Source organism: Panicum virgatum, chromosome 7K (genome assembly GCF_016808335.1).
Source record: "Panicum virgatum strain AP13 chromosome 7K, P.virgatum_v5, whole genome shotgun sequence".
NCBI classification, from domain to species: Eukaryota; Viridiplantae; Streptophyta; class Magnoliopsida; order Poales; family Poaceae; genus Panicum; species Panicum virgatum.
Window position 1 is genome coordinate 40,791,044 of NC_053142.1, and position 25,107 is coordinate 40,816,150.

A 25,107-nucleotide genomic window follows, 5' to 3' on the forward strand; every position below is an offset into this window, starting at 1 on the left:
ATGTGACAGGTTGCTGCGCCGTTTCAGCCAATGTCTCGAGTGGAGAAGTTATTGCATCCTTACAAAAAAAAATCGCCACACTTTTCCTTGATTAACATACCAGAAGGATTTCTCAACAGCTGCCCACAAAAATATCAATAGTTACCCAGTTTCTTAGTTGCACAAGCTGACATAAGAGCTAACACAAGATCAAGGAGACAGGCTTGTTGCCTGGGTGAGGTAGCCACTAAGCACGCAATCACTGAAGACACCAGATCCCGAATATGCTATGGACTATGGAGTAGCGCTGTAGCACTGTAGTACATGTGAATAGATGCATTGGACAAAATATAATCTCACGAGGGAAACGGTCTAAGAAGATGCAGATTAACACCGGCTCATCTATCTCTTCATGATAAACCCTAGCAGAATCCCTAGGAGAGCAATGGCCGCCACGACCGCAAATGAGAAACCGCCGTTCTGCTTGCGGAGCTCCCTCCTTACAAGGTCCTGTCGAGATTCAGTATAGAATTTTTAGTTACAACCACAACACTACTATAATGGTATGTGCACAGCTCTAATGAACACCGTATCTCTACCAATGATCCATTGGTGATCGAGATTTAACATGTTTTGTTTGAAATGCCATGGATATTGCAGCTTTGTGGAATGCAGCTGGTTACGGGAGCCAAATAAGATGCAAGTGAATACACATAAGATTGTAGCTTTTACAAATTGACAAGCAAAGATGGAATACAGATGGAATAACAATCAAACTTGCTACTGAAAAAGAATACTGCCGCATTTGAACGTTGCATACATCCAAATGTTTGAATAAAGATAGAATGCACTAACCAGTTCCTGTCGAAGCTTATTGTTCTGCTGAATGGCAGAGTTCCTCTCTTCTGTCAACTTTGAAACCAAAGCAGATGTCTACACAGAGAACAATAGGAATAAGGTGCCTTATTCAAAGAATGCAAATCAAATGTTGAACTGGACCACATCGACTACTTTGTGAGAAGTGAGAATGGATTAATGCGGTACAAATAATGTATAACAGTGCAAAATATTTTGTGAGATCAGCTAAACAGACAAATCCACACTGACTAGAAAGGACCAATGAGCAATGGACAATGCATAAATCATTAGCAAAACTAGATCCTGAGACGGGTGCATATAAGGACCATGCTAAAATATATACAGTAGCATGACAATAAGTATAAAGAAGCTAGAAGCGTCAATCAGCACAGCAGGACTCAGTTGAACTTAACCAACTCCATTGTTTGGGTGTTTACGCACAGTGCTAAAATCTCATCCAAGTATGACAAATTCACAACTCACTACAGTGCCTGAATACATTCACTACTCACTAGTAGCTTACGTCCATCTCCTTGCACAAGGATCTATAAAAATCAAAATCCCAAACTTTCAAGTCCAATTGTGTAAGAAATCAGAACATTATCTACTGCAATTGCTTAATGTTTCTGTGCTCAATTTTGAAATAATTGCTACCAACTTGTTGTAAAGTGGTTTCAGATTTCAACATAGGTGCTCAATAGAATGCTAACAAACTATGTAAATAAGATTTCGGTGAACTCAACGTCTCTTTCTAAAAATATTAAGATATGTTATATTTACTTATATCATTTACAGACACCACAGAAATTTACCAAATCAGACTTAACATCACATTAACATTTAGCTCCATCAATACAAGTGTGGCTCTCTAAAACATTTATCATTCATATTCATAGTTATAAAGCAAATATGCTGCAAAAGTCTCAAGATAACAACTACATTTGTAAATTTGTTCCAGATATGTGGTTTTTAGGTATCATCAGTTTAGAAATGGTCATGTTATCAGTGTGGTGCTAAACTGACACTAAAAAAAGCAAATATTTGGTCCCATGGGTGTTTGATATTAGTTTAACAGAAGATTCAAGGGCAACATCTCTATGATCTGGTTGAAACACAGACAATCACATTATGATTTTCTTTGCAGAGAGCTCACCTCAGAGGTAAAGCCTTCTTGGTCTTTTTGAGCTTTTACAGCCTGTAACCAGGAATAGTTCAGTTCAAGTCAGTACGACAAAGAACAGTAATCAGTAAATCCACATGAAAGTTAAGATACTAACAGCCAAAGATGGTGGATCATCTGATTCCCTTGTTGTCTGCATCTAATGGGAAACCAATTACAGGAAAATCATTTAAGGGTGAATAAGGAAATGAACCAAGCAATAATAATTGCAGATCTCGCTCTTGGGAATTGAACCAAGCAGTAATATTTGCAGATCTCACCTCTTGATAATTCAAGTTGCTTCCATCAGACAATGAATGTCTAGGTGACGAGCCTTCTTCAGATCCCTCACGCACTGGGGATGGCGGCTTGGGTGGTGGGACGTAGACAACCCTCAACTTCACCTCATCCACCACATTACCCGATTTTTTGGTAAACTACACAAGGTACAACCATAAGCACTGCAGAAACGAACATCCAACAGGAATGTTTTGCAAAAAATTCAGAATGTGAAGTACCATATCTCCAGTTATGTCCTTTGCTGACGTGCCTTCAGCCACAATAACACTTTGCACGAGAAACTTGTCCTTGCATTGCATATCGGGTGGTGCCTCCTTTTGCGCTTGCATTGACACTAAGAAATTGGAAACGGCGTCAAGTGTTACAGAATGATAATAATCTTGGAGAGACCCGTATAAACTGAACTTGCAGGGAAGGAGATGAGGTTGGCATTACCAATGACATCGCAGGTGGACCGTGGTGGCACAATGCCGCTGTTTGGTCGGACGCAGTACTTCTTCGGGCTCGTCGTCTTAACCTGGCACGCACAAAATCCATTGGAATCATGCATACTGTTAGTGTGTTCAACGTTTCGTGCAATTCCCGATTTCTGTAACCTTAGCAGAGTGAACTAGCTGAATAGAAAAGGGTTTTTTGGATTCCTGCCATTACAATTCTTCAACTTTGGAGAAATGCCATTACAATTCAGCTATTTTGAAACTTGCCATTACAATTCTTCATACATCCGAACCTTGCCATTTTATACGTCTTCTACGTGCTTGGGCCCGCTGTCAGGCCGTATATGTGTACGTATATTCTGTAGGGACGAAAACACTATTGCTGCTTCACTCCCTCCACTCAATGACGTGCGGGCCCCGCTGGTCAGGTTCTTCTTCAACCAAAGCTCCCCTGCTCGAGCGGAGCGGCAAGGACAGGGGCGGAGGGCCGGCGAGCTCGGCAGCAGAGCGCGACGGGAGAGAGGAGGCGTGGCCGGGGAGGAAGAGGATGGCCGGCGCGAGAGGGGAGGCGGGGCACGACCGGCGCGAGGTAGGGGATGCCGGCGCGGGGAGGAGCAGCAGCTCGGAAGCGAGGCAGGGCGGAGGTGCAGCGGCCCGGAGCCCCGGAGTAGGGGCGGAGCCGCGGCGCAGCTGGACGAGGAGGCCCGTGCGGCATCCGGCGCGCCCGGCGGCGGGAGCGGCGGCCGCGCGCGAGCGGCCGGGCGTGAGCAGGGGAGGGCGCTAGCGGCCGGCGAGCGGTGGCCTGAACGACGGCCTGCACGCGTGGCGGCGGGAGCGGCAGCCGGGCGGCGAGCAGGGGACGGCTCGAGATCCCTCCTTCCTCGCCGGCGCATGCGGCCGCGGCAGCTCCGGCGCGGGGCCATGGCGGCGGGAGCAGGGTGGGTCGGTGAGGAGCCAGCGGCGGTGCCACCTCCTCCTCCCTCGCCGTGAAGCTTGTGCGGCGGCCCTCCTCTGGCTCCCTGCGGCGGCGCGAGGTCGTGCTCCCAGCGCTGGAGCCCGCCGCTGACCACCAGGACGGAGGTTGAAGAAGAACCTTACGAGTGGGGCCCGCACGTCATTGAGTGGAGGGAGTGAAGCAGCAGTAGTATTTACGAAATATACGTACACATATACGGCCTGACAGCGGGCCCAAGCACGTAGAAGACGTATAAAATGGCAAGGTTCGGATGTATGAAGAATTGTAATGGCAAGTTTCAAAATAGCTGAATTGTAATGGCATTTCTCCAAAGTTGAAGAATTGTAATGGCAGGAATCCAAAAAACCCAATAGAAAAGGTGGCTTCAGAATGCCGAGTTTACCTTGAAGCCGATATAGTCATCCGTTCTGTTCGTTAGCTGCATAGAGCATGAGATCTGCTTCTTTGTCTCGACTGCATGATTAAAAAAGTCAGAGAATAAAACTAGCACGACAACAAAGCCGAAATTCCCTCGACATTCTTATTCTCGAATAGAAAAAAACGCGCGGGAGAATCTACGAGCAGCCGCCCAACTATCCAAGCATCACACCCAAATCCCGGTTCAAAAAACAAAACAAAAAACAGCAACGCAGCCGCATGTGCAGGGAACATTTAATTAAATTACGACACGAGGGAATGTTCGGCGGCGGAGCCGTACATGGGAACCGGAGCTCGAGGGGCTCGATCCCGAGCAGCTCCTTGGAGTCGGACCCCATCCCGCCGCCCGCCGCTCGAATCCGGGAGGGAGACGCACGCTCGGGCGCTGTGCGGGCTTGATCCGGGGCGGGGCAACGACGCGGGCGAGCGGGGCGCTAGGGTTTGACGAGAAGCGAGGCGGGTTTGCGCTCGCCTCGGAGAAGAGATGAGTGGAGTGGAGTGGAGTGGAGGAGCAGATGCGAATTTGGGAGTCGCCGAAGGCAACGGGTGGAAGTGGAAGGTGGGACTGGGGAGGCAGTCGACGCTGGGTCGCTGCCTGGAGACGACTCAGACGACGAGCAGTCGAGCACGAATTGTTTTTTTAGAAAAAAAAAAATTAAAGACAGAGACACGCCTTTATCGCCCTTTCCTTTCTCTGGAAAACAGCAAAAAAGGTTCGGTAGGTGAATACATATTCTGCCATCTGCCTTCAGTAAAGAGCCGTAACACGTTGCAATTTGAGGCGTTACTGCGTTTTGACTTTTTTCGCAAGAATTTTATTGCAACCAAACCATCCTGTCAGCTTACGGCGATCGCATGCGTTCCAGACGAAACAGGACCCTGAATTTCGAAAACCGTTTGAATTTTGGCCGTTTTCGTTGTTGCCGGCGATTTTTTTTTTAACTTGGCTGTTTCGACGGAGAAGTTCGCTCATTAGTACTACTTTATAACCATCTTCTAGAGCTTTTAACTGTCCTTTTGACAATGGAAAGTTGCTTTCTGAATTCGAAGGATGTAGGTTTGAACTTTTGAGCTGGTAGGCAACGCGTCAGATCTCAGGATACATCATACTTCAGGCCGAATGCCACGATTGCCCTGTGATATGGTGTTACATCCGTATCAACAACGATTACGCCGCGGCGACGTGACTAAATCTTGCTTGGAACCGTGACACGCGATGAGAAGACTGCAAGAAGGCAGCTGATTCTGTTGGCATTTGGCAACAGACATAAGAAATGCAAAAAAAAAATGTTAAGGCGATGCGAATGCCATCTGGGTGATGTAAAGGGTGTACATATACCATATATAAGTATATATATGCAAGTAAATATTTGTTACACTGATGTTTCTGTGTTCAGTATGATGCTCAGTAAAATGGTCTAGTTCCTGCACTACAACAGTTATACAGTTCAAAGTATCTAGCAGCCTAGTTCCTGACTTCCTGCTCCAGCATAAGAGTAGCCGCACTACCTACCAAAGGCAAGGTGCCTTGCAAAACGGGAAGCCTTGCAGGTTTTCGACAATGTTCAGGCCTTTCTGTAACCAGCACGCCGTCCAGCAATTAAAAACGTGCCATCCTCAACATGAAGAGCGCCGTAGCGGTTGGTTGGAACTATCAAGGGTCACCTGGGAATTTTGTTTTCTTACTTACTGGTTCACATCATCACTTACTCCAAACCTTGAATTCCTGGCGAAGCTGAGTCCAGCAAACCAAGCAACACGCATCAATTGGATTCCAAGGACGAGTACCCACCAAGATACCAAGCCACGAAGACTTTGCACCATCCAGCCAGGCGCACTGATCTCATCAGCCAACTGAAGACCCCTCATCAACTGTAGTACTCGATAGCCCTCATAAACCACAGGAGCCACCAACCATACGGGTGATTTCCAGCGCCATGTAAGCATCTCAGTCAACATTTGTACCGACAGGAGTAAAAGGTATGGTCCAAGCAGCACTGCAAATGGAATGAATGGTAGCTGTGGCTGCAGAGTGCCCCTGCAAGATGCAAAAAACAGGGCAAATGGAGCAATAAAGCCTGCTATGCTAGCAGTCAGATTCCAGAACCTATAGGAAACTGGGACCTGCTTTTTCAGGTCGAAAATATTGTTCTCTGGGCGACCGCATGCGTCGGCCATAAGGAAAAAAAGCATTGCTCCCATGTTGAAAATGAAATCAAGTCCAATTAGAGATAGAAGGCCAGCGATGTTAGGACCGAGAAAAACTGAAGGCAACGGCAACCATAGAGTTGGAACTATACCCGTAACCAATAGAATAGAAGGCCCTATCAACCACATTGGCAGTTTGAACGCTGTTAGCTGCATGGAAAGTTCATTCTTCACCTCCACCACATCTTGATTACTCTGAAAGATCGGAATCTCTGGAGCTTCTTCTGTATCAATAGGTTCAATAACATTCGGACCCTTGATTATGCTAGCATCATCCTCCATGGAAGCATATGGAAGGGAAGACTGCCAAGACAAATTCTTGGCACATCGCAGCACAAGATTTTCAAAATTGCCTGATTGCAAAGGGTTCCAGCGAAGAGACCTTGCCAAACTTGCTTGTCCATTCTCACCAATATTTCTCCTAACAAATGCTTTGCTTAATTTTATTTGGGAACAAAGTAAAGAGGCCATGGCATAGGATATGAAATATGTGTCTCTGGAACTATAGACTGCAGAGAAGTGGGAAAAGAAAAAGGGTAAGTATATGTGGTGCCTCAATGATCGAGAGGTATTTAACAAATTAACAATAAAAACTCAGTGTGGCCTAAAAAGAGTAAACCAGCAAATCATAAAACATAATTCAATTTGATGTCAGATTGAGAAAATTAAAAAAACATAAAATTTGGATATAACATTTGCCTTAGTATTTTATTGCCTTTTCATGAAACTGTACAAAAAATATCAGTGCATGTGACAAGCAGATAGTCCCTAATATTCATTAGTGCAAAGCCATCAAAGTGTTGTAACAACCACGTTAAAAGGCACAAAAGTTGTAACATCGAATTACGAAAGTCTAATATATCAAATTCAAGAGAAGACAAACTGTCAAATGGTTATGTGCTATGAATTGCAATTTTTAGCTCCTAATGTCTATATGTCAAACATTCAAGGGATTGATCATTGTAGAAATAGATTGCCGAAGAGTATAACAGACATGTCTGATGGCAATACTAAACATCAGAAACTAATTACTAGTAAATTCCGAACAAGCTTTGTGGTAGAAAAATAAAATGAGGGCACTCGCAATGAGATCTCCAAACCAGCAGAATGCACAATCTGCACATCTAGAATTTCATAACCATTATTTACAGAAGTAAGTCACTCCGCCTGAAACCTACTACCCGTACTCTCATATATACTGGGCAGCACAATGGGTTTTGTTTTTGGGGACAAATAACCATAAGAGCTGCATATTCATTCATTGGACAGTGGACGGTAAAATAGAATCCTTGGAAAATCATCCAAGATTCTAAACAGCCCTTTCCTCAGTGATCCTAAACAGCATATCCCCAACCAAACAGCCCGACGGTAAGGGCATAATAAAATCCAAAACGAACTCGAATTGAACATACGCTAGGCTTTGGTTTGCAGCGCCCGGGCTTGCCGGATGCAGCCAGTAAACGCAGCGTACAAGATAGTGTAGTATCCTCATCATATTAAAACAAATCCAGCGAGCTCCACAAACCCAGAGCCTCGAATTTGATCAGATCCACAAATTTCGCAGGACGATCTGTTGTTCGCGGCTGGCCCTAGACGAGTCAAAGCGAGGCATGAACGGGACAGAGCGGAAGGCTAACCTGACTGGAATTCCCTTGGCTTCTCGCCGGAGCCCGGTGGCGGAAAGGGGAACGAGGGACGGAAGCCTCCGCAACCGGAACTCTTCGGTCTTCGCCTCCGCCGGACCGGCAGGGGGTCGCCGGGCTTCGGAAGGTACAGAGGCAGAGCCGCAGAGGCGAAGCAGTACGGCCCAATAAGAGATGATTGGGCTTTGCGAACTGAGCCGTGCTGCCACAATAGGAGTACGGCCCAAGAAAATAATTTAAAAATTGGGCTGTAAGATCTGATTTATGTATGGAGAAGAAGTTGGTCTCGGAGTAGGAAAAATCTGTTTTACCACTGTCTTGTCCCAGGGCTCAGCGCGAGACCCACGCGGCCTGCTACACCTCAGGAGGTGAGAGTTGGACTGCCATGACCCACACGCGCTTTTTTTTAGTTTCCTTCTAAAAGTACAATTACTTACTCATACAGTGTCCGTTTTCAATTCTTTCGCACCACTATATTTTTATAATTAATCTATAAAACAAGACCTATGCATATATTTTGAAATACTTATTATGTATTTTCAACTTATAATGAACCGTAGTAGCTACTTATATATTAAGCATGTAGCAACTTATGTATAAATATCTTAATACAATATGAATATAAATTGCTACAAAAATAATTTTTACCCTCATATTGTTCACCTACACGATGTCTGAATAAGTTGGCACATTGACTCTGCATAAGTTGACTCTAGGTACAACATCAAAATTGTCATACGGAACACAATTTTATAACATAAGTTGATATATTTATTCCCCCGTAAATATCCTACTGCACAAATAGACATGAGATTATAAGTTGTGATATAGTCATAAGGTAACTTATGATATAGTAGTTGACATATAGTATTTATGCAAATAGATATAAAATATCTACATAAGTTGTTAATACCGTTGTATATAAATTGATGAAGAAATATTATTATTCTAAAGATATAGAAAGTGGGGTCTTATTTCGTAGATAAAATTCTAAAGAATATAAGCGAACGGATTCAAAAATGGACGCTTAGTGATAAAGTTATTACCGAACAATGAAAATAGAACAAAGTATCCTCATGGGATTCCACTTGCATGCACTTGATTTACTCTAGAGAGGGGGTCGTTTCGTCTGTATTCCGTGTTGCATGCATACAATTTGTTTCGTCTATATTCCGTGTTGCATGCATACAATTTGCTCTAGATGCTCTAGAGAGGGGGGTCACGCGATCGCCTCCCTGCATAATTGGCCGCGTTAACGCGGTCACTCGGGGTTTGCTCAGTCCACGCACTTCTCAAAAAGTGACCGTGTCTGAGTACATTTTTCATTAAGAGGAGACAGTCCACATACTTCTTAGTCCTCACAATTCGGGTAAGCATCAATACATTCTCGTCAAGTCATCTTCTAGTTCTAGCCTTTCAAGCATAGTCTCTTCCATTTTGTAGGACTCACGTTCCGACCCAGAAGCCAATAACTGTTAGAAAAAGGCAGAAAAGAAATTTCAGTACTAAAAAGCACTTGTTATCTCGTGTTATCGTCACAGTCAACAACGCTCCGTTCTACTTGTAGCTAGCTCCTAGGCCAGAAAAGAATCCTAGAAGACACCAATCTGCTTTCGCTTGTAGCTAGGCCAGAAAAGAATCCAAGAGGAACCAATCAGGCCCGCAACAAATTAAACCCAGACACCAATCAAGCTGTTGTTAGTTGTATGGAAGGTTCATTCTTCACCTCCACCACATCTTGATTACTCTAGAAGATCAGAATCTTTGGAGCTTCTTCTGTATCAATAGGTTTAATAATATACGTACCCTTGATTATGCTAGTATCATCCTCCATGGAAGCATATGGAAGGGAAGGCCCTCTAAGACAAAGTCTTGGCTCATCACAACACAATATTTTCAAAATTGCTTGATTGCATAGGGTTCTAGTGAACAGACCATACCAAACTTGCTTGCCCATTCTCGCCAATATTACTCCTAACAAATGCTTTGCTTAATTAGTTAATTTTATTTGGGAGCAAATTAAAGATGCCATAGCATAGGATGTGAAATATGTGTTTCTGGAACTACATATTGCAGAGAAGTGGGAAAAGAAAAATAGTGAGTGTTGAAAAGAATGCAAGGCAACCTTCTAGAGTATTCTCCTCCATGCAAGAAGAAGATATTTCCCATAGAGCACTTTAAAATTAGTAATAAATAAAATAAGAAAATGTTAGAACATTTAAAAATTCTAGAAATGTGACTTTCTTGGCTTATAAATAGAGATCCTCTCTCTTGCCATGGTATTCATCCATGAGCATGGTAGATGAGAGGAGGTAGTACTAAATGTCTAAATAGGAAAGAGCATGAGAGAAAGGTGAGTGCTAGGCTAGCCAATAAAGAGAAGAACAGTTTATGCTCTTGTGTAGTATTGTTGTGTTTTGTAATAAAATTTTGTTCTTGTAAATGTTAGTCTCCCGGTTAAGCAATATAGTTACTTAGAGTATAAGTTGTGATCCATCGAAGATTAGCTTTGTCACTCGAGCAAAAAGGGTTCAAACAGAGCACATATAAAGAATTAGATATACATTGATAATATTCCATATGTTAAAACTAAAATTTGACACTAGCTATCACTACAACAAATATGACTTTTTGTGACGTATATCGCATGACAGTAGAGCTATTCGTCGCTCTGGCAGTTTGATTTGTGACGTTTTGTATTGGGCACTATCGTTTAGTGACGAAGATGAGGTGGTCGTCATTAACACGAACTGCAAATCGTCACAAACGGATGCAGGTCCATATCTTGACGAATTTTACTGTGTCACAGAGGATATCCAACAAATGTCACTAATCTATGACAAATTTGCATTGTCAATTTGTCATAAATTTTTTTCAAACAAATAAGAAGTGGGTCCCATTTACATTTTCTTTGGGATGTACTGGAGCATCCAGAGTGGGGGCCCACTGGTTTTTTTAACAACTGGGCAGGCCCATGTAACTACCGAACTGGGCCATGGCTGCTGTGGACTGAACAATCCTGAAGTGGGCCGCTGGTTTTTTTAACAACTGGGCTGGCGTCCATAGGTGGGCTGCTGGTTTCTTTTAACAACTGGGCTAGAGTTTTGCAAAAAAAAAAAAGAAGAGCAAATCAATGCATTTTAAAGGAATCGAACCCGGCAACCAATCCTTCAACGTGCGGCGCTTTAACCACTGCACTACAATCATTTTGTTGAGTGCTAGAGGCAAACCATTTTATTTGTAGAGTGATCAAAGGAATAATGCCATGGAGACTTTAATCTAGTTCTGTCCCGCACCCTTCTGCGCCGCCGCGCCCTTCTCACCACCGCCTATCGCTGCCGCATCTATCTGAAGGAATATGGGGTAGCAAAAACAAAAAAATTCTACCACATAAACCAGGATTACTGTAGTTATAGATCACGGGATTACCACTAGACGCGCGGTTGCGGAACTTCTGTAGCGCGTCGGTGTAGTGCAGATGAAAGCCGGCAGTGCAGTTGCGTGCACCACCTCACGAACGGCTCGTCCTTGTGCAGCAAGCGCAGCACCTCCACGAAGTCCACACGTACGGGACGAAGCGTCGCGATCCGGACTGCTAGGTCCGCGAGGGCGGCCTAGGGCTTGTCGCATAGGAGGGAGGGGGGCAGTACTGTAGCAGTGCTACTGTTCATGCGCGGGTACTAGCAGGGTATTGTTCACGCACGGGGAAAGGCTAGGGTTAGCCTTGGGTGCCCCCCTTCCCCTTGCTTTTATAGCCCCTGGGCGCTCCCTTAGGTGGGCTCCTATTGGGCCCCACCTTAGGCGTCTTTTTTGGGCCTGACAGGCCCATTAGTGCACCTAAACCCAGTCTAATTTGGATCTCATCCTTATCAGGCTTCTTTCCCTTAAGTGTGTGACCCTATGGGCTCACATGCGAATAGACATGGCCCGAGTACTCTTACTCGGCCCAATAGTAGACAGCGGCCTCTAGCAAGACATGTCAACTCCTATACGCACGCAAAGATCATATCAGACGAGCCGTCACAATGTCATATACATATTGTTCCTTTTGCCTCACGATATTTGGTCTAGCTCCAAGCCAACCGCTCTTTCTCGATCCTGTGATTCAGAATCCTTGGTTAACTCTTAACCCCAGCATGTCCATGCATTTCCTGATCCGAATCACTCGAGGGGCCCAGAGATATCTCTCTCTTGCAGAGAGGGGCAAATTCCATCTTGACCGACCATGTCTCACAACATGCTTCTTGACAGACCCGAAAGCCACCTTTATGACTACCCTGTTACGGTGCAGCGTTTGATGGCTCCTAAGTAAGTCGGTTCATATCTTGAGTACATACGACGATCTCAGGTCTTAGGACACATCGTACATATTGTGTAATGAGAAGTCATCATCTCTGAAAGGATCTTAAGATGCCTAGAGGGGGGTGAATAGGCAATCTGCAATTTAAAACACTTAACAAAAAGTCAGACACAGACCAGCCCGGATACTCCGGGTATACGCCCGGATACTCCGGGTTTGGTGGTCCGGAGTATCCGGAGTTATATCCGGAGTCTCCGGGTATGAACAACCTGAAACAAAACTGCAGAAATCTGAGTATGAAAAGTAGATCAAGCTAAAGTAAGAGTACCAGGGGTTCCTTAAGGTTGATATCCAACAAATAGAATTCACTAGAAACTCGTGAGTGAGTAGATCGAACTCAAACCCTAGAAATGAAGTCTCACAAGCAAATAGCAATGAAATCAAGTAAACTAACACGAAGGAGACAAAGATTTGTTTCCCGAAGTTCACACCTGAAGGTGCTACGTCTCCGTTGAGAAAGGATTCGAGAGACGGTGCTCAAGAACCCCTATGCTCCTCTTCCAAGGGCGAGATCACCTCTCAAGCCCAAGGTTACTTACTATGGATTCCTCGGCGAGGAATGGAGCTTACAAACTTCTTGTGCAGCTCACAATCTTGATTGAGCAATCACAAGCACGCCTAGCCGTCTAGGAGCACAAGTCTCCAAGAGTAACAAACTTGAATCCGCGGGCTTGATCAAAACCAAGTGCTCAAGAGATGGAAATGAGGCTCACTAGCACTAATCCTTGCTCTTGCTTGCTTCTCACTCAAATCCCTCAAGGGAATCACTCAAGAATGGAGAAAGGGGAGTGAGAGAGCTCTTTCTTGGCTTAGGTTTGAGTTCAGCTCGTCAAAGTGGCAAAAGAGAGGGCTGAAGGGGTATGGTGGGGGTATTTATAGTCTTCAGCCCAAAAAATAGCCGTTGGGCGAAAGGGTACCCGGAGACTCCGGGCAACTCTGGTTTTTCAGCCCGAAAACAGCATACGGACACTCCGGACAATGGGGTCCGGAGTATCCGGCCCTATACCCGGAGTATCCGGGTAAGGCAGGGGAAAACTTCGGTTTTTGTTCTTTTGAGTTGTTTTGTGGCTCACAAGCGTTTGTAAAGGTTCTCTTGAGCACAAGATTTAAATCTAAACCCTTGAACCAAGTCCCTCTTGATAGTACGGCGTTCCTATACTCAAATTTCAAATTTAAAATCTAATTTCTTGAGTAAACTTGAACTCCGCTTTTTCATTTCCTTTTTGAGGGTCGTATATCATCACTTGATCCATTTATACAAATTCTCCACCTGCACACATGCTCAATTACATGATTAAATGCACATGTGTTTTGTCATTAACCACCAAAACCCACTTAGGGGCCTAGATCACTTTCAATCTCCCCTTTTTGGTGATTGATGACAACCCACATGCAACTCAATTGATAATCATAAAGCGATAAACATCTAGCATATAAGAGCTCCCCCTAAATGTATGCCATGAACTTTGAATTTCAATTTAGACTTGACATGTCAACAATTTTGGCATATCTATCAAGAGTACCACAAAAGCTCTTGTATGTTTTACAGTGGGGTGAACAGGTGAGTGCAAAGACAAGTGTGATGCATATGACATATTATTCACTCAAGAAAAGAGGTGTTCGACAGCAGAACCCGGAGACTCCGGGTATAAGTCCGGAGACTCCGGTCAAGATCTCCAGAGAATCCGGCCTGTAGCCCGGAGTATCCGGCCCTTCTGAACCAGAACAAAAAAAAAACAGAAAACAGATAATTCACAGCTCAAATATGTCACATACTAGCAGAAATTCCTTAGAAATAACTCAAGTTCGACAGCTAAGCACAGAGTAGCACACATTACAAAGGTTCTCACACCACATAGTCCTTACAAACGATCAAGAGAGTTTGAAACGGAATGGAAACGACACATGCCCAAATGAGTACATAAATGGCATTTTCATTCCCCCTTTGTCATCAAGTGCCAAAAAGGGAATGAAAAGAAGCATGAAGTCCATCTACTCATCTTCTTCATCTTGGGCGGTATCCTCGGAGGTATCCTCATCTTCATCTTGGGCGGCATCCTCGGAGGTATCCTCATCTTCATCGGAGTCGGGGTGCTCACGGCAGCCTATGGGCGCGTCTTCCTCGGTCTCCTCTTCTTCATCAAAGATTTCTTGGCCACTTGGAGGAGCACGGCGAGAGGAAGTAGAAGCACGACGATGAGGAGAACGGGCTTGGCGACGAGCACAAGTGGGGCATGAGCAGCAGCAATAGCAGCCTCATCGGCAGCATCCCACTCAGCAAAAGGATCATCAAAGTCCGAGAGCTCGCGGTGAGAATCCAAAGGAAGCCCCAAGTGACCCCGAATTTCATTGATCGACCTTGTGTTCTCATGAACATCTTGTGCAATGTTCCTGCACATTCCAAATAAGCTGTGGAGGGCCCTCTTCACAAAAGAGTCATGGTGACGGTGACGAGACGATGAAGAGGCACCCACAGAAGATGGAGCAGGATCATGTCTTGGATTTCTTGTTGCACCGGCATGAGATGGAGGAGGAGGTGGTGCATCACCAGAGCGAGCACGCAGGTGAAGAGGCTCATGCTTGACTGTCTTTGGAAATGTGACCTTCGTCACCCTCTCTATCATGTACATGATGTATGGTGCAGCAGGAAGTGACTTCTTGGCCTCAATCATAGTCCTTCTTAGCTCATTCCAAATAAAGTCCATGATGCAAAAAGGTCTTCCACTTGGCAACGTACGGGCTAGAAAGTTCACTGCATAGTATCTGAGTGCCACGGAATCACCATCCTTTGCATCAATAGTGGCTCTAAAGAATTGATTCATTGCATAGTATACCGGTAGGAGATGGTTTGCCTTTCCTTCTTGAGCACAAATAGGATTGTAGAACAAGGTAGGTACTTGATATGGCTTGAGTTGTTCCTCAACATGAATGTGATCTCTTTTCTCATCCTCAGTGCCAAGTCCAAGTAATCTAGAGAATGTCATGTAATCCACTCCATACTTGGATCCCTCGGTAGTCCAATAGAATGCAATCTCCCTATCATCATAGTACAAAGAAGAGTGAAATTGAGCTAGGATTTCCTCATTCCAATCATAACGAAAACCCATGATATCATAAAGACCCATCTCCTTGCACTTTTCCATAGCCTCATTAAAGAATCGATCCTTCATATTTTCATAATATTTCCAATCCACATACTTGCATGGGACAATGGGAGCACGAGACTTACGCATCACCACTGAAGAATAGAAGTCTTCATGAAGCTTGCACTAAAAGCGCCTCTCAAGACCTTCACACTTGTCATATTTGTAGACTTCCTCCTTGCGTGCCTCCCTAAGTGCCACATCTTGCTTGTAGTAATTTCTTTCCATTTCAACGGCAAAGCCAGGGACAATTCCAGGTCGATGAAGCCTTGGAATGTTTGGCTAGTTGCGTTGCTCAGATGTGTATTCAACTCTCAAGCGAGGAGGGGTTTTAGGACAAATGTCATGAGCAATACCCTTGCTTGTTGGAGTTGGACAGGATGGAGGAGCTGCGGGTCGGCTTTGCATAATGTAAGGAGCTTTCCTTGGCTCCTTTCCTGAACTGCTCCCAGCGGGTTCCTTGCCCGCACGATGACATGGACGCAACTCCCTTGGAGGATTTCGAGGAGCATCTTCCCTTTGAGAGTGAGGATCATGACGGCGCTTTTGCCTTCTTTGTTCCGCATCCTCCAAGGATTCACCAGCACGTGGCCTCACCATGCCTAAGGATGGATAAGAAAGATCAAGACCAAGCTGGATATAATTGGGAAGAAAAAGATGTGCTGGTGGTGATCAAGTCCGGAGACTCCGGGTATATCCCCGGAGACTCCGGCCCATAGGGTACGGAGTATCCGGGTGTATATCCGGAGTATCTGGATTTGAGCGCCTGAAACCCTAAGATTCAAGAATCTAAGGATTTGACCATGGGATTTGAATGAAACTTGAGGCAAAGGTTCCAACACATGCTAGGAAGAGATGCCCTAAAGATCTTTCAACGAAACCTACGACATTGGGAGATCGGGCGATCCGAAGTTCAAAATACCTTTGAGACCATTGAGAGCGCGGGAACTTCAAATCCAAGGCCTCCCCAGAGTTTCCGGAGGGGTGGAGAGTCTTCCTTCAAAGATTGACGAGTTCTTGATGGTTGGAAGAGTAGAATCGCCCCTAGGGCGTGAGAGGGGAAGAGGAGATGGGTGAGGGCGGCGTCGGCAGTGAAAAAAGACTTGAAACCGTTGGACCCCGACCCCCCGCAGTATATATAGTAAAACTTAAGTATCCGGAGTATCCGGCCTCAGGGCCGGAGTATCCGGACAGTCCGGAGTATCCGGGCCCTAGGCCGGAGACTCCGGCTCCCCCTGAGACTGAGCAGAAAAAAAGTTCAAAAGAACTTGATCTGGATGGATTTGGTATATAAAGATTTTGAAGATCTAATGGTGTGAGAGAAATTACCCAACTCGAGATCAGCCAACAATCAATCAAGGAGAACAATGATCTCAAGTGAGTAAGGTGAAGAACCAAGCTTTTATAGAACAAAAGTCACTCATTTTTGAAAGTTTTCAAGATCTTTTCATTTTGATAACCACTTAATCTATGATCACTCAAGTGTATGCAGTAATTCAAGCTAGGTTACGAGAATCCAAGATGTTTAGTTCACTTCTCAAAGCACAAAACCTTGATTCATCTAGAGGCTTAGTAAAGATATCGGCAAGTTGCCCGTCGGTGCTTACATGTTGTAAAGCAATATCTCCCTTAGCCTCGTGATCCCTTAAGAAGTGATGATGAATATCTATGTGCTTTGTTCGGGAGTGTTGTACCGGGTTGTTTGCTAACTTGATTGCACTCTCATTGTCACAAAATAGAGGAATTGCATCAAAATGACAACCAAAGTCACTCAACGTTTGTCTCATCCACAAGAGTTGTGCACAACATGCACCGGCGGCGACATACTCGGCCTTCGCCGTGGACAAGGCAACCGAGTTTTGCTTCTTAGAGCTCCAAGCTACTAAGGACCGGCCAAGAAATTGACATGTCCCCGTAGTGCTCTTTCGATCCACTTTGCAACCGGCATAATCCGAATCGGAATAGCCAAGTAAGTCGAAAGATGAGCCCTTGGGATACCATAAACCAAGGTTAGGAGTGAATACCAAATATCTTAGGATTCTCTTAACCGCCATCAAATGACATTTTTTCGGATTAGCTTGAAATCTTGCACACATGCACACACTAAGCATAATATCGGGCCTAGATGCACAAAGGTAAAGAAGAGATCCAATCATGGAGCGATATACCTTTTGATCCACGGCCTTGCCATCTTCATTGAGATCGAGATGCCCATTGGTTGGCATGGGAGTTTTGATGGGCTTGGCATTTTTCATGTCAAACTTCTTGAGCATATCCTTTAAGTACTTGGTTTGACTGATGAAAGTGCCATCCTTGAGTTGCTTGATTTGAAATCCGAGGAAGAAGGTCAACTCACCCATCATAGACATCTCAAATCTCTTTGTCATAATCCTACTAAAATCATCGCACCAAGTTTTGTTAGTAGAGCCAAATATAATGTCATCAACATATATTTGGCACACAAAGATATCTTTATCAACTTTGGGAGTGAAAAGAGTATGATCGGCTTTGCCTATTTCAAAACCTTTTCTTAAGAGAAAGTCCTTAAGGCATTCATACCATGCTCTAGGGGCTTGCTTGAGCCCATAGAGCGCCTTATGGAGCAAATAGACATGGTTTGGGAATTTTGGATCTTCAAAACCCGGTGGTTGCTCAACATATACCAATTCGGAGATTGGACCATTAAGGAAAGCACTCTTCACGTCCATTTGATATAGCTTGAAATCATGGTGAGTAGCAAAGGCAAGCAAGATACGAATTGACTCAAGCCTAGCTACGGGAGCATAAGTCTCACCAAAATCCAAACCTTCGATTTGTGTGTAGCCTTGAGCAACCAACCTTGCTTTGTTTCTTGTTATCACACCATGTTCATCTTGTTTGTTTCGAAAGACCCATTTGGTTCCAATGATATTTTGTTTGGGTCTTTCTACTAAGGACCAGACTTCATTTCGAGTGAAGTTGTTCAATTCTTCTTGCATAGCCATCACCCAATCCGGATCATCCAATGCTTCTTCCACCTTAAGAGGTTCCAAGGAAGAAACAAACGAGTAATGTTCACAAAAAGTAGCCAGACGAGATCGAGTGGTTACCCCTTTACTTATACTTCCAAGGATATTATCCACGGGATGATCCTTTTGAATTATGTGATGAACTCTTGGATGTGGAATGGAGGATTGATGTTGGATAGGTTCAGCTTCTCTATCATCTTGAGACTGATCTTGATGTTGAGTTGATGCCTCGGCTTGAGTAGCCCGGATACTCCGGTCTGGAGTCCGGATACTCCGGTCAAGATGTCCGGAGTCTCCGGCTTCGTATCCGGAGTTTTCGGGTTTTGCAGCGGATGTAGAGGTAGATGGCCCTTGAAACATCAACTCATCATCATCATCATTGTCCACTTGTTCATGAGGCTTTATTTCACCAATCGCCAACTTCTTGATAGCTTGTCTTGATGATTCTTCCATTCCTACAACATTATCAACTTGCTCCCCTTGAGAGCCATTAGATTCATCAAATGTCACGTCACATGCTATTTCAACACAACCGGAGGTTTTGTTGAAAACATGATAGCCATGAGCATTTGAGGCATAACCAAGAAGAAAACCTTCATCAACTTTAGGTGCAAACTTAGAGTTCTTGGGCTTCTTGTTAAGAATGAAGCACTTACTTCAAAAAACTCTAAAGTAAGACACATTAGGCTTTTTACCAAGTAGGAGCTCATATGCCGTCTTGTTCAAGATCTTGTGAAGATATAGGCGAATGATTGCATGACATGCCGTGTTGATTGCTTCCGCCCAAAATTGATCCGAGATCTTGTACTCATCAAGCATTGTTCTTGCGGCCTCGATGAGAGTTCTATTTTTCCTCTCAACAATTCCATTTTGTTGAGGAGTGTATGGAACCGAGAACTCATAACCAATGCCCTCTTCATCTAGAAACTCTTCTACATTAGTGTTCTTGAATTCGGTGCCGTTGTCACTTCTCACTTTCTTGATCTTAGTCTCTGAAAGTGATCGGGTGCTCTAGCCTAAGAGGGGGAGGGGGTGAATTAGGCACTAATAAAAACTTAGACCTATGGCTCCAACTAGTTTGCACAAAACTAAAACTAAAACATGCTATCTAGATGTGCAACTAGGTTGTTCTAGTGTGAAACCCCTATCCCAAAAGAGTTTAGCAACCTATAGCCTTTCCTATCAAGAAACTATTCTATGAAAGTAAAGGCACACAAATTGCTAGTATGAAATGCGGAAGCTTAAAGAGAGGGATAGGAGATAGCAAACTCTTGACGCGGGTGTTTATCCCGTGGTTCGGTTAGCCACAAAGGCACACCTACATCCACGTTGTTGTAGCACTCACTAAGAGTATTGCTACTCGGCCACCAAGTCTCTTCCGTGAACACAATCACGGTCACCTTGGCCCCGGGTTCCACTAAGGAGCTTCTCCACAAAGGATGGGGGTCTCCACGTCCCCCGCACAAAGTGTCGTCGCTGCTCCACACCAAGTCGGAGGGTCGATGACGTTGCCGGCGAGCTTCACGCTCCAAGGTGCCGGCGCACCAAGCTCTTGTTTTGGTTCACTAGAGAACCACAGCACAAAGGCTCAAGGCCTTGCAATCACACTCACTAAGAGCTAATCTAGCACTCACACTTTACAAAGCTAGTGCTATAAGCTAAGGATATGATCTATGAGCTCTTGTATGGCTTGGAGATGTTCTTGGATGTGTATGAGGTGTCTTGGGACTCCAGCAATCTTCAAATGGCCGGGGTGAGGCATATATATAGGCCACCAAGTCTTGTAGCCGTTGCTTCAACGGTCAGCTGAAATTCTGTGTATCACCGGAAGAACCGATGCCTCTTGGCGGGGTAGCGTCGGTTCATCCGGTCACTCATAGCCCGAAGTAGCCGTTGAAGTCCTGACAGCTGACGCAGAGACCACCGGTTGAACCGATGCTTTGTACCGATGCATCACCGGTTCATCCGGTGCATAAGAATCTTCTCCTGGGCACTGACGTCATTGCACCGATGCAATACTCCGATGCACCGTCGGTTCAACCGGTGCTGAAGAAACTTCTCCTGGGCACTTTACATCGTCTCTGGAACATAGGACGCCCAATGCACCGATGCCCTTTCTTGGACCATCGGTCCAACCGGTGCCTATAGGCTGACTTGGCTTCGTTTCCCTCCTGCACCAAATATCATAGCGTCGGTTCTTCCGACAAGCGTCGGATGCACCGATGCCCCTGGCGGAACCCCCATAGGGGCGGCCCTTTGGGCCTTGTTACACCTATCTTCTCTTTCTTTTTGCCATCACTTGAACCTAAAAGCCTGAGAATGATCATCTTAACAATCATATTAGTCCAAGTGTTGTGTTGTCATTCGATCACCAAAATCACTCGAAATGGCATAAATGGTGCCATGTTCGTTACAATCTCCCCCTTTCATTTTGAGCTCTTTTTGCGAATTTCTTGAAAGTCTCTTGCACTACACTTTTGTCATGCAAAAAGAACACCCAAGTGAAACAAGAATAATCATCAACAATGACAAGACCATATTTGTTACCACCAATGCTAATGTACGCCACCGGGCCAAAGAGATCCATATGTAGAAGTTCAAATGGCTTGACGGTGGTGACGATGCTCTTTGATGGATGTGGAACACCAACTTGCTTCCCGGCTTGGCATGCACTACAAACATGATCTTTCTCAAAAGAAACATTTGTTAGTCATAGGATGTGATCCCCCTTTAGAAGCTTATTGAGATTTCTCATCCCAACGTGAGCTAGTCGGCGATGCCATAACCAACCCAAGCTAGACTTTGCTATCAAGCAAGCATCAAGTTGAGCCCTCTCTTGAGAAAAATCCACAAGATAGAGCTTTCCCTTGAGCACCCCATTGAAAGCAACGGAGTCATCGCTTCTTCTAATGACGGTTACACCCTCGTTAGTGAACAAACAATTGAAGCCCGAATCACAAAGTTATGAGATGGACAACAAATTGTAACCAAGTGACTCAACTAAAAGAACTTTTGAGAGAGTGAACTTTGAGTTTAGATTAATATTACCGGTACCAAGCACTCTTCCCTTTTGATTTACCACAAAAGTAATGAAATGATCTCCACTTGATGCGGTTATTGTTTCAAACATACTCCTTTCTCCGGTCATATGATTTGTGCATCCACTATCAATCACCCAAGTTGATCCACCGGAGGAGTATCCCTACAAAACGAAGTTACTCTTTTCTTTTAGGTACCCAACAATACTTGGGTCCTTTAATGTTAGTCACAAGAACTTTGGGCACCCATACATGGTTTTTTACTTTTGTGTTCCATGTATGGTGTCCTACAAACTTGGCAACCACTTTACCACGGTGGTTCCTTGTCAATACATAATCGGCATAAAAGGATACATGAGATGATTCTTGTGCCTTGATCTTAGTTGGGTTAGAGGCCTTGAACTTATCTTCTTTTAATGAGGATGCAACAATCTTAGCACCCTCATCACATGTTGTGCCTTTCTTGATGAAGTTGACATGACCACTTTCTTGAATCACATCATTTGTCTTGTGAATGGGAGTGGTCATGTTCACTAGACCTCCTTGAGCACCCAAGGCGGTCTTGTTCTTGTTCTTGGTAAATGGAATGGCATGTGGAGTACCTTGCCCATTCCTACCAAATCCCTTACCCACTTCAAACCCAAACTTGCTCATGTATCTTGACCCAAATCCCTTGGTGTGTTTCTCAAATTCACCTACCCTTGTAAAGGGAATTTTCTTTGGGACTTGAGTATGTGATGGAGTCTCTTCTTGCAACAAATGAGTGAGTCTAGAGATTTCTTTCTTCATTGCATTCATCTCAACATGGTTAGTAGCACAAGTTTGAATATCGATGTTATAGCACCATGCACAACCATTACTAGTAGAGGGACTAGATGAATTAGATGTCTCTCTAGTCTTAGAAGTACTTTCCCAAAGAGTATTAAATTGAACTTCAAGTGCCGTGTGATTAGCTTGTAAGCTTGTTATGCTCTCTTGAAGTTTCTCATTATCTTTCCTTAGAAAAGTGTTAGTTTCATTGACAAAAGAAAATTTTCTAATCATTCACTTTTTCTTTTTCACTAGAGAGTGACTCTTTCAACTCAAGAAGAGTGCCATCCTTGACTTTGATTGAGTTCACAAGCGTCTTGTTTTCCTCCCTTTCATAGGCGAGGTCCTTTTCAAGATCCTTGAATTTTTCTCTCTCAAGTCTAATCAATTCCTCTTGCGTTTCAAGAGTCTCATCCGCTTCATCTAGTTTCATAACTAATTTCATCATTTTAGTTGCGGCCCCTTTATCATATTTCTTGACTAGTTTAGCAACTTCTACTTCATTATCCATTTCATCGTCCGATGAGTTTGGAGATGTTACCTTGGAGTTTTTAGCCATGAGGCACATGATGGGATCTTCATCCTCATCGTCGGTGAGATCTTCAAACAAGCTTGGAGGATGTGGAGATGATGCCTTAAAAGCCATGGTTGCAACATCTTATTTCTCGGACTCACTTTTTTATTGTGAATCTCATTCTTGACCAAGATTAGCTTCTCCGGCTTGCTTCTTGTATCTTGATCTATCTCTCTTGGATGTGCTTTATTTGGTGTCTTTGTTCTTCTTCTTCTCTTCCGGGCAATCGGCAATGAAATGCCCAACTTTGTTACACCCAAAACACGGCCTATTAGATCTTCTTCTTGGCTCATACTTCTTGTTCTTCCCAAAGTTTCTAAAGTTGCTTTTCTTCAATACTCTTGTGAAGTTCTTGATAAAGAAGGTCATTTGCTCATCATCAAGCTCTTCATCGTCATCACTACTAGTGCCTTCATTTTTTGAGGATTGGTTTGCTTTTTCTTTGCCTTTTGAATTAGCTTGAAGTGCCAACCCACTATTCTTGGCTGCTTGTTCTTGAAGCTCGGCTAGATCTTGGTTAATCTTGACTCTCTTCAATTGATCATGGTGAGCTTCAATTCTTCCAAGGACATTCTCGGCGGTGAAGTGTTTGAATCCTCTTTCGACTCTAATCAAGCTAGGTAAAGTAACATCCCTAGCCATATACACGGTCAAGAGCTTGTCCACGATCTCACGGTCACCCCACTTGTCACCACCAAGAGATTTGATTTGGTTTGTGATCTTCTTCATGCGGTTATACATTTCTTTCACACCTTCATCCTTCTTCATGGAGAATAAGCTCAATTCATCTTCCAAAGTTTTGATTCTTGATTCACGTACTTTCCTTGACCCTTGATGGTTCACTAGAAGAGTGTCCCAAGCACCTTTGGCGGTTGGTGCATCTTCTATCTTGTCAAACTCTTCGGGACTCACGGGTGTGTGTAGGATTTTCAATGCTTGGAAATTCCTTTGTAGCACATATGCTTGAATCGGTGTTGGAGTTTCATCTTAAGATGCCTAGAGGGGGGTGAATAGGCAATCTACAATTTAAAACACTTTACAAAAAGTCAGACACAGATCAGCCCGGATACTCCGGGTATACGCCCGGATACTCCGGGTTTGGTGGTCCGGAGTATCCGGAGTTATATCCGGAGTCTCCGGGTATGAACAACCTGAAAGAAAACTGCAGAAATCTGAGTATGAAAAGTAGATCGAGCTAAAGTAAGAGTACCAGGGGTTCCTTAAGGTTGATATCCAACAAATAGAATTCACTAGAAACTCGTGAGTGAGTAGATCGAACTAAAACCCTAGAAATGAAGTCTCACAAGCAAATAGCAATGAAATCAAGTAAACTAACACGAAGGAGACAAAGATTTGTTTCCCGAAGTTCACACCTGAAGGTGCTACGTCTCCGTTGAGAAAGGATTCGAGAGACGGTGCTCAAGAACCCCTATGCTCCTCTTCCAAGGGCGAGATCACCTCTCAAGCCCAAGGTTACTTACTATGGATTCCTCGGCAAGGAATGGAGCTTACAAACTTCTTGTGCAGCTCACAATCTTGATTGAGCAATCACAAGCACGCCTAGCCGTCTAGGAGCACAAGTCTCCAAGAGTAACAAACTTGAATCCGCGGGCTTGATCAAAACCAAGTGCTCAAGAGATGGAAATGAGGCTCACTAGCACTAATCCTTGCTCTTGCTTGCTTCTCACTCAAATCCCTCAAGGGAATCACTCAAGAATGGAGAAAGGGGAGTGAGAGAGCTCTTTCTTGGCTTAGGTTTGAGTTCAGATCGTCAAAGTGGCAAGAGAGAGGGCTGAAGGGGTATGGAGGGGGTATTTATAGTCTTCAGCCCAAAAATAGCCGTTGGGCGAAAGGGTACCCAGAGACTCCGGCTATATGCCCGGAGACTCCGGGCAACTCTGGTTTTTCAGCCCGGAAACAGCATCCGGACACTCCGGGCAATGGGGTCCAGAGTATCCGGCCCTATACCCGGAGTATCCGGGTAAGGCAGGGAAAAACTTCGGTTTTTGTTCTTTTGAATTGTTTTGTGGCTCACAAGCATTTGTAAAGGTTCTCTTGAGCACAAGATTTAAATCTAAACCCTTGAACCAAGTCCCTCTTGATAGTACGGCGTTCCTATACTCAAATTTCAAATTTAAAATCTAATTTCTTGAGTAAACTTGAACTCCGCTTTTTCATTTCCTTTTTGAGGGTCGTA

At 44.3% G+C, this 25,107-nt stretch overlaps 2 protein-coding genes across 3 annotated transcripts; both read right to left on the bottom strand.

Annotated features, from left to right (window-relative positions):
* Window positions 1-64: 64 nt before the first annotated feature.
* LOC120641356 (vesicle-associated protein 1-2-like) lies at window positions 65-4,756 on the bottom strand. 2 transcript variants are annotated; one of them, XM_039917440.1, is made up of 9 exons: window positions 4,407-4,756; window positions 4,092-4,162; window positions 2,732-2,813; window positions 2,515-2,630; window positions 2,278-2,433; window positions 2,115-2,150; window positions 1,991-2,032; window positions 835-912; window positions 65-489 (listed from the first exon to the last, which is right to left on the bottom strand). In XM_039917440.1, exons 1-9 carry the CDS (start codon window positions 4,462-4,464, stop codon window positions 382-384), a joined length of 747 nt encoding a protein of 248 aa, XP_039773374.1. In that variant the 5' UTR covers window positions 4,465-4,756; the 3' UTR covers window positions 65-381. The 2 variants fall into 2 exon arrangements, with proteins under 2 accessions (XP_039773374.1, XP_039773373.1); XM_039917439.1 differs by having other exon boundaries at window positions 2,115-2,156.
* A 686-nt stretch (window positions 4,757-5,442) lies between these two features.
* On the bottom strand, window positions 5,443-8,129 carry LOC120641358. The gene is made up of 2 exons (XM_039917441.1): window positions 7,972-8,129; window positions 5,443-6,843 (listed from the first exon to the last, which is right to left on the bottom strand). The coding sequence occupies exon 2, from the start codon at window positions 6,803-6,805 to the stop codon at window positions 5,813-5,815; it is 993 nt and encodes a 330-aa protein (XP_039773375.1). The 5' UTR covers window positions 6,806-6,843; window positions 7,972-8,129; the 3' UTR covers window positions 5,443-5,812.
* Window positions 8,130-25,107: the final 16,978 nt, after the last annotated feature.

Coding starts and splice junctions, on each gene's coding strand:
- LOC120641356 (XM_039917439.1), bottom strand. CDS start 4,464: ATGGGGTCCGACTCCAAGGAGCTGCTCGGGATCGAGCCCCTCGAGCTC. Junction 2,631..2,731: donor GTCCACCTGCGATGTCATTG/GTAATGCCAACC, acceptor CCAATTTCTTAG/TGTCAATGCAAGCGCAAAAG. Junction 2,033..2,114: donor ATGATCCACCATCTTTGGCT/GTTAGTATCTTA, acceptor TCCTGGTTACAG/GCTGTAAAAGCTCAAAAAGA.
- LOC120641358 (XM_039917441.1), bottom strand. CDS start 6,805: ATGGCCTCTTTACTTTGTTCCCAAATAAAATTAAGCAAAGCATTTGTT.